At 38.5% G+C, this 9,403-nt stretch overlaps 1 protein-coding gene across 1 annotated transcript; it reads right to left on the reverse strand.

Moving 5' to 3' along the window:
* Nucleotides 1-2,320: 2,320 nt before the first annotated feature.
* Nucleotides 2,321-7,689, reverse strand: LOC122009446 (leucine-rich repeat receptor protein kinase HPCA1-like). The gene is made up of 19 exons (XM_042565608.1): nucleotides 7,413-7,689; nucleotides 7,213-7,336; nucleotides 7,056-7,127; nucleotides 6,551-6,625; nucleotides 6,399-6,470; nucleotides 6,133-6,294; nucleotides 5,978-6,052; nucleotides 5,828-5,899; nucleotides 5,543-5,614; nucleotides 5,392-5,460; nucleotides 5,241-5,315; nucleotides 5,082-5,153; nucleotides 4,855-4,989; nucleotides 4,300-4,766; nucleotides 4,067-4,225; nucleotides 3,800-3,939; nucleotides 3,338-3,557; nucleotides 3,016-3,251; nucleotides 2,321-2,927 (listed from the first exon to the last, which is right to left on the reverse strand). The coding sequence occupies exons 1-19, from the start codon at nucleotides 7,486-7,488 to the stop codon at nucleotides 2,427-2,429; spliced, it is 2,874 nt and encodes a 957-aa protein (XP_042421542.1). The 5' UTR covers nucleotides 7,489-7,689; the 3' UTR covers nucleotides 2,321-2,426.
* Nucleotides 7,690-9,403: the final 1,714 nt, after the last annotated feature.

Raw genomic sequence — 9,403 nt, forward strand, 5'->3', positions numbered from 1 at the left:
AACCTCCGCAATAATAAAGCGATAAGGAATATTCGATGTCAGAAGATGTTGGGTAATGGAAGATGTACAATCTTCCTTCGAGGAATCTTTCATTATACATATATAAATAGTTTTTTATGTGTCAGATATCAAAATATTCTTTGGTGAATAGCCGTTATTCTTCTGACAGACTACTGTGATTCCCTGATACTATTATCTCCTAGATGTAACCTAGCCGGATCTTTAGCTGAACTAGGTAGCTTGGCCGGATCTTTAGCCAACTGATTGTATACTATGATGCATGCCCTTAAAAAGCGGGGATCCAAGCTTTAGGATATCCAATCAGTCCCATGTTATGGGGCTTGCCCCTGAATGCTCTAGGATATGGAGGTTTGATCGGATCTATGACTGATTGGATTTGTAGAATTGCTGTCTTCACCTTTGAGTATACATATACGCAACTATGGCACTGAGCCATGTAAATTCGACTGACCTCATGTAACAAGAGCTATGTACCTTTGAACGGGGAGCTTAATCCTATAAATCCGACCGACCATAGGTTGGTCAGATATATGCCCATAGGCTCTGATGCTAAAGATCTGATGAGCAATGAGGAGCCTAGTCTCGTAGGTCCGGTCAACGCTAGAACCGACCAGTCGTATGATGGGTAGCTGACTCTCGAAAAAAAGGAGCTTGGCCCCATAAGTCCGATCGACCGTGGGATCAGTTAGTTTTATACTGAAGGTTGTATTGTATAACTGACGATATGTAAGCTGAGAGTTATATTATAGAAGTGGATAGCAGGGTCCTGTACATTCGACCGATGCATTAAAATCGACTGGGTTTATTCTAAGTGTTATATATATATATATAAAGGCGTTGGCATGACTTATGATCAATCGATCATACTCTTGGAAGTCTGAACAACTATTGGGTTGGCTGATTTTATATTGAGTTATATTGTAAGATTAACCAATTGTATACTGAGCACCGTAATTTTGTAAGTCTGCTTGGCTTTTATGGCGACCGGTTATTTACAAGTGGAGCACTAGATCCTTGAAGTACGTCCGACTCTTGGATTGACCATCCTTATATCGAATGCCTTAGCGTTGGAGAGTGAAGGGCTGAGTCTTGGTGAGAATAACCCGTTCTTCTAACCCTAACTGCCACCTCATCTTGCCTTTGACCATTATCTCATCTTGACCTTGACTGCCACGTCACCTCTAAATCCACTTACAACATACCGTATCAAAGGACATGAGTATATTCAAGGGTACATTAGTTTTGGTTTAAAATTATTTAGAGTTCTTTAAATCAATCAGTCAATTTTATCTGAAACTATAGACTTATCTCATTCAAAAGTTTCATATTTATTTATTTATTTATTTATTTTTTTTTTTGAACGAAAACAATCTTAGGAATCCATTGATAGTACTAATCAACGAGTATTATTGTTCTAAGTCTTATATGAAACATGTTATAAATTTTATGATAAATTTTATCAAGCTCTGCTCTCAATTTATCTATCAAATTTAGGCGAGCATAAAGACATTAAAAAGGCTTATACGAGGATAAAAATCGAATAAGAAAAGAAGGGAGGATAAAACTGGAATACGATATGTGTTTTTAGAATTATAAAAATTAAGTACATGGAATGAAATGGATAACATTGAGACCTTTAGTAAAATACAGTAGAAAAAAAGGGTAGCATATCAAAAGATCTAGAGTTTAAAACCCTCCTATACAATAATACGAGGGCGTCGAGCCGGCCAGTGCACAGGGCCATCTCCGACGGGCCCATTTTTTTTTTTATAATTTTTTATATATTTTTTTAAGATGCTAACCAAGTTTGTCCATCGGAAAAAAATAAATTTAAAATATGGGGCCCACTTTTTAAAAAATAATTTATATTGTTAACAATAATAATAATAATAAACTAATTCTAAATTCTAAATTATTATAGATTTTTTTTATAAAAATGTACATAAATCCTAATTTAAATTATATGATTGGTTAATGAAATTATTTTTATAACACCCTTTCTATTATTTTTTATAAACATGAAACTATCGCAATCTATACGAACGTAAATGATTATTACTGTAAGTCAAACCCTCTCCGTCGAGCACAAATCCTTTGAACCGTAATTTACGATCATATAAGTTGATTGATTAATGAAAACAAATCCCATCTATTTAATAAGTAGAATCCATCTCCATTAATCAATGAATGTAGTGATCCATCGGACCACAAATTATGATCCAAAGGATTCTAGCTACTCTCAGTCACACCCCAAAGCAGAAACATAGCTCACAAAGACAAGCAATTTACATGAATTCAATTCAACAACAACAACAACTTAATCCATCAAACAATGCTATCTTTAATGAATACACAAAATCAAGGAATCTTAAATCAAATTAAAAAAAAAAAGTACAATATTCCCGCTACTTGGGTTCAATCGCTGCAATGTAGGCGCCGCTGTATTGGAAGTCGCTGCTCTCTTCACTCTTGTGCAAGTGACCATCGTAAGGATGGCGGCGAGGAGCACCTTGCGTGCCTCCGAATTCTGTAGCCGATGAAGATGCTGAATTTGGCTGTGTGTTCAGCCCATAAGTGTGGATTATGGTTTCGATCTCCTTCACAATTTGGTTCATGGTCGGTCGGTGGGCTGCTGTTTCTTCCACGCACTGCATGGCCAATTCAACGAACCTCCTGAATCCAATAAGCTGCCCCATTTTAAGAAGGACAGGATCCACCATGTTCTTGAGACCATAATACTCTTGATCACGCCCATCCATCGCAGTCCTGACCTCGCGAACGATGTACTTGCCCTTCTCTATGGGTTGCCTGCCTGTTATCAGCTCCAACATCACTACACCAAAGCTGTAAACGTCACTTTTCTCCGAGAGCTGTTGCGTCATGTAGTACTCTGGATCCAAGTAACCCTGCAAATTTCGGCATATGAGAATCCTAGATTTCATTTTATGGGAGGAATAGTTGAAAAGATTTAAGAGTTGGAAGATGAACTCTCACCAAAGTTCCTTTGACTTGTGTCGAGACATGGCCTTTTTCGCTGTCGGATACCAGTTTTGAGAGGCCGAAATCGGCAACCTTTGCGTTCAAGTTCTCATCGAGAAGGATGTTGGGAGACTTGACATCCCTGTGAATTATCGGGGGGTTAGCCAGTTCATGAAGGTAAGCTAATCCTCTAGCAGAGCCCAGAGCAATTCTAAGCCTGTTCTTCCAATCTAATCGTATGCCGAGGCTCCCTGTAATTTATATGCACAAACTATAAGAATTCAGGTAAAAGGATAATATAGTCAACATGAACATGTTTATTGGACATGGTACGCACCACTCAAGTTCTCCCTCAGTGTTCCATTCGGAATGTACTCATATACCAGCATCTGTTCTCCCTGTTCAAAGCAAAAGCCGACAAGGTCTACGAGATTCTTGTGGTGAACTCTGGAAAGCAACTCGATCTCGGTCTTGAATTCATGTGCTCCTTGCATGGATCCTTGTTGTGCTCTCTTGATCGCAATAATTTGCCCGTCTGCGAGGATTGCTCTATAGACCTGACAAGAAATAGAGAACTTATTTACTTGCTCTTTTGTTCATTTTATGGGAGTTTGAGCAGCTCTGCGTGAGCTTGAAAGTGTAAAACTACCTTTGGTTAGTCGAATTGAATTGACAAGGAATAGAATAGTTGTTCATAGAGCAAGAACAGAAAAAGCATCCCTTAGTTTGGTTCACATGATTAGCTATATCAAAAAAGCTATAAGTTCATGTAAATCAACGATACAATAAACTGATCTACCTTTCCATAGCCGCCGGAACCGATTGCATTTGCTTCAGAGAAATTGTTGGTGATTTTCTTGATTTCATCAAAGGGAAACCATCTTGCTCCTTTCAGCTGTGGTGCACTGCCGTCATCTTTACCGCCAGACCCCCATGTAGCTGCAAAATTCGGAAATGGTCAGACTTGCAATGTTCTTTAAATGATATCGTAGTTTGAATTCTCCTTGGAGTTCATCTTAAGCGATGTGTCCTTTATGAATGATCCAAAAAGTCACAAAATACTTACCGAAAGGTCGGCTTTGTTCAAGAGCTCTTTTAACTTTTTTCTTCTGCAGTAAGGCATAAACACCAACACAAACAAGTACAACAACAAGAATAACACAGCCAACAGCAACTCCAACAATAACACCTGTACTAGTCTTTCCTCCTCCAGTCTCACTCTCGCCTGAAAGATGTGTCAGGTCAATGATCCAAATAAGGCAAGTTAAGAGTTTGATTCTCAAAAAATTCATCAGATACCTGGGAATGGGTACGGTAATCCATGAAATAAGTATGGTCCAAACTCTTCAGGAGGTTTATAGTTTTGGAAGCTTAGGTCAAACCCGAGGTTGATAATTTCTGATCGGTTGAAGTACATTCCTGATGACGGGAAGAGGGCTAGATCCAACACTATATACTTTTCTGGGCTGAGGTGGAGATTTGAAATGTACACATAACCAGGAGTAAGACTAAGATTAGTCCATAGAGTCGTCTCCAGTTGCTGGAACAATGTAGAAATTGTCAAATCAAAGAAGCTGGGTCCTCTAAAGGTCATCTGCCCTTGATATGGAAAGGCACAAGAACAACTCTGAGGGTTGACCTTCTGATCTTGTAATGAGCATGTTAAAGAGTTACATTTGCTCAGACTGGTGGAGTATGGATCCCTCTGCCGGGGACTGCAGTAGGTGTTTGTCGGCACAGAATTGCACACTGGATTTTGCTCAAGTCTGTAGTTGTCAAACAATAAATACACAAACATTTAGACCTCAACCAACCTTTGATGAGCAAATTTACATGTTGAACAAATGAACTCACCTTAGGATATTAAGGTAGTTGCCCGTTTCCAAAAAAGCAGTGATACTATTGTTTCTGAAATCGACAAGCTGCAGTTGTGGGCTAATGTTGCTGCCCATGTTCAGTGTACCATTGAAGCCATTGTCTCTTAGCAATCTGTCAAGGTGTCAAAGTTTCAGCATTAGGTGCCATTCAGTCAAGTATCCTCTACTTTTGCATCAAATAAAAACTCGCAAATCAGTACTCACACTTGTTGCAATTGAGGCAAGCTGAATAGCTCTGCCGGAACCTGACCGATAAGTCTTCCAGATTCTATGACTCTGCAAATGGGATTCCTTGTTAGCTCAGTAGACTTGGATAAAAAAAACAAAATCGCGATACATTGTGGGCATGATAAGGAAGCTCACAAGGTTGTTAGAGATTCAATTGTCGTAAACCACCCTGGAGCTTCTGAAGGACTGAAAGAGTTGTTGCTCAGATCCCTGAATGTCAAGCCAGTAGATTGTAAAAAATAGTATGAAAAAATAGATGAGGCAAGAAATACTAATTGTTCCTTACACATTACTGAGGCTGTTCATCCCTGTTAGGTTGGGCAGAAAACCAGTTAGTTGATTGTTTGCCAAGCTCCTGGAAGAAATGAGAACAAGTTTGTCAGTTCTCTAACTGACCTGTGGCAATTTTCATCAATTTGTATAAATTGCAGACTTACAATTCAGTAACTAGGGTAAGATTGTTGACGTTCGATGGAACCGCACCTTCAAACTTGTTATTGTCAAGTCGACTGTTCCAATAAAATATCAAAAATGTCAAATTGTTTCAACAGTTCAAATGTGTAAAATAAAACATACATGAAGAAGGAACCCTGCACAGAGAAACTCTGTGAAAGCCCCTTCTGAGCTGTCGGAACACAGCACGAATCAATCTAGACGACTGATTAATCAATAAATTTTGTTCCAAATGAGGGGCATCAAGTGTTCAAATCAATCTAACTTACAGAACTCCTAGGGAAGTAACCAGTCCCAACGTGGATGGAATTGAACCATTAAATTGATTTGAGTCGAATAGGCTGCACAGTGGTGTTGCAGTTATGTTAAGCACAAACAAAGGGAATTAAGAAGTCTGACTACAGAATTATCCAATTTACATGTGTAGCAACGTCATCTCTGAGCTGAAGAGTTGTGGTGGAAGCTCCCCTGACAATTGATTCTTGTTGAAATGACTGGGAACCACATGAATTCACAATCAAACACATTGATAATTTTTTGATTTTGCAAAGAAACTAGAAAGTATAATACTGACAAGTGTTTGGCATTGACAAGCCTATCTAGACCAGGAGTTGAATCTGTAGAGACTGGAAGAGGTCCTCTCAATTGGTTCTCCGCGATGTCAAACCAAGACAAATTTGATAGAAGTCCCAGGGAAGCTGGAATACTACCACTAAATTTGTTGTTGTTCAATGCCCTGAAGTTTAGACCAGCAACAACAACACAGAAAAATAAGGTAAAGATCTCAAGAATATGAGCCAAGATGAAACTAATTGCATGTAAGCAATCAACCGGACTTACAAGTAAGTAAGCTGTGCCAAATTGCCTAATTGTTCTGGAATTCGACCACTGAAGTTGCAACCAGCCAAGATCCTGAAAAATTGAAAGACCTCTTGTCAGTTCAAAGACGTCAGCTTGATGGAAATAACTGACAAGAAAATTACTGAACTTACAAAGTGGTAAGCTGCTCCAGGTTTCCAATATTCGGAGTGAGTTGACCCTCAAGATCACCATTGTAGGACAAGTCCCTGTTAGATGAATTGCAAATAGTTGCAAACAATCAATCATTTAAATCAAAAGTTGATATTGATACAAAACTTATATATACCCAGCGGCATATCCATAATTAACATATCTATCACATCTTGCAACTTCCTACCAATATCAAGGTCATTATCAATCTCAAAATATGGATGCCAATTCTAGTTGATGGGTGGCATGTCCATAGTTAACATTTTCATTGTTTCTAGCAACTTTGTACCAATATCAAACCTTCAAGCTGGTAATACAGATACAGATGCAAGTTCTAGTTTTGAACTACTGCAGACTTGTTTTATATCCCTTAACTGAATTGAGACCTGATGCATCTGACAGCTAAACCACCACCTTTCATCATATTGAAACCCGCATGAATAAGACATAAGATAGACACCATAATGCTCAGGAAAAGCAACTTACAAATCTCGCAAGGCTGAGAGTTGGCCTATGTCTGCGCTCAGTGTTCCTTTAATACCCATACTTGACAATCTCCTGTTAAGAAGATATAGAGATCTTTAAGCAGATGGAAGAATAACAAATGATGAGGATGCATAGGTCCATTTTGTAGCATACTCACAACGAAGTCACCCTCGAGTTTTCGCAAGAAACGCCATCCCAAGGCATACCACAGGGGTCGTCGGACTGCCCCCAATTTGGTGGAGCATTTTGCCAGTCCTGCAGGATCGATCGTAGAGCAGCAGCTGCAATGATCATCGATCAATTAACTACACATACGAGCTGGGGAATAAGGCAAACACCTGCAGGGCAACAAGTTACCGTCTTGAGGATTGGTGACGCCGGAGCCGACGTGAAGAAGGCATGAAAGGATCAAGAGCAAGAGGCAAATCCCCATGAAGAAGGCCAAGAACAAGAAGCAATTCCCTGCTCTTTTGGGAATGCCTTTTTCTATCTCTCATAAACCAATTAAAGCATTAAAAAGTTGGACTTTTCGTCGCCGTCGGCCGCCAATTCATCCTTGACGATGAATTTCTGCAATAAATATGATTAAAAAAAAGTGGCGAGTGTGAGGATATCACTGCACGTGTCTGCGGGCTTTGAATCATTCAACCTGTTTTAATATGAATTAAGATTCGTGGGGTGGGTGGGAGTGTTTGTGCATGTGGTGGGCCTGGCCTGATGAACGATTCTGCTCTCCCACTTCTTGTTGATTTATCGATAGTTTAGCTGGCAGATTGAATTTCAAAGTTACAAGTTGAGTTTTCAACGATGGTTTGCTCGTCGGATTTGAAGAAGTCAACGCGAAGACTTTTTCTGAAAATATAGAAGAGAATTTTGCAGGAGAATACGACTTGTTGTGCTGCTTGGGTGGTAAGCGGGGTGTACCGTGTACGGACTCTCTAGGCAACGGTGATGGATTGTAAGCTGATCGTAAGACGGTACATTTATTTGGTGGGTGGAATACGACACCGGACCGATTAATTGGATAATGTTTTAAAATTTATCTAGATTTTATGGAGTATCTAAGTTGTTCTTTTTTCCCCCTCTTAGGAAGTCAAAGAGCAGATATTTATTTTGGCGTGTGTGATCAATTTTTTCTCTTAAAATTTATGAAGTCAAAGATCAAATATTGTGTCTTTTTTTGATTTTTTTTTATGAAGTCAATTTTCCTGCCCATGAATTTCACACGTTCTGCAAGCCATGTCAATTGATATCTTCAACAAAACTGTGCTTGTATAAATCAATTTACTGTTTTATATCTTCTAAAACCATCTTGTTGCTAAAATCTTCGTGCAAATATTTTATGGTTACTTTTCTTCCTTTTCTTTAATGGAAAAAACAAGAGAGAGAAACAGTTACTCATAGCATATTGTGTCCATTTATTTTAAAAGAAAAATCCCTACAGACAGGAAGAGGAAAAAGAAGGCAAACTAGAAGAGGGAAATCGAAAAAAAAATAAATAAACAGGCTAAGTCGTCGGCAGTTGCATGCAAAGTTGGTTGTGCCTGCTAACAAGCAGTGGCGGATCTAGACAAAAATTTAGAAGGATGTTCAAAGAAAAGATTAAAAAAAATTTCTTTCTATCAAAAAAAAAATATTAAAAGAGTACTAAATTGATAATGATAATGATACAGACATAAAAATATGAACATACCAATAAATGAATTATTTTTTAATACTTGAACCACCAGCATCAGATCTAGATATACAAATAAGAGGAGACAACTAGATCCTATGAATGTTCATCTGTTGAAAATGTTGTAAAATTTATTCATTAGATTTTGCTGGTTAAAATTAAATGAAATAAGGAACAAGATTCACCTAAAATTGAAGAAATTTTGCTTGTTGTAGAGAATCACCGGCGGAGCACAGTGGTAGCGGCGTCGACGAAATAGGCAAACCATGAACAGTAGTGGCGTCACTGGCGTGAGGCGTCGATGAAGTGAAAAGGCGACAAAGATGAGGGCAACGGTTTGAGGAGATCAGGGAGAAATAATGAAATCTCTTAGTGCGATTAAGGTTTTTGGTTAAAAGAAGAAGGATTAACTTAGGTAAAAAAAAGGTTCGGCGGCTGAAAAGAAAAAAAAAAGTTGCAGCAGCAGGAAAAGAAAGGAGAGAAAAGGTGTTTTAATGATATTTTTATGAAAAAGTCCAATAATTTTAAAAAATTACAATTATATCCTTTATTTTTTAATCATAATTAATTTTTTATTTTTTTTTCTCCAAAAATAAGAGGGTGCTTCCGCACCCCCTCGCGCCCCCTGCCTCCGCCAGTGCTAACAAGGTCACTCGTAGTTGTGTAGGGTCGC

The sequence above is a fragment of the Zingiber officinale genome, chromosome 8A, assembly GCF_018446385.1.
Source record: "Zingiber officinale cultivar Zhangliang chromosome 8A, Zo_v1.1, whole genome shotgun sequence".
NCBI lineage: Eukaryota > Viridiplantae > Streptophyta > Magnoliopsida > Zingiberales > Zingiberaceae > Zingiber > Zingiber officinale.

What these genes read in the sequence shown, in the direction of transcription:
- LOC122009446 (XM_042565608.1), bottom strand. Translation starts at nt 7,488, where the DNA reads ATGGGGATTTGCCTCTTGCTCTTGATCCTTTCATGCCTTCTTCACGTC. An exon ending in TTGGCACAGCTTACTTACTT is followed by an intron (nt 6,295 to 6,398) that starts GTAAGTCCGGTT and finishes TCTAAACTTCAG; the next exon opens with GGCATTGAACAACAACAAAT. An exon ending in ATTACCGTACCCATTCCCAG is followed by an intron (nt 4,226 to 4,299) that starts GTATCTGATGAA and finishes CACATCTTTCAG; the next exon opens with GCGAGAGTGAGACTGGAGGA.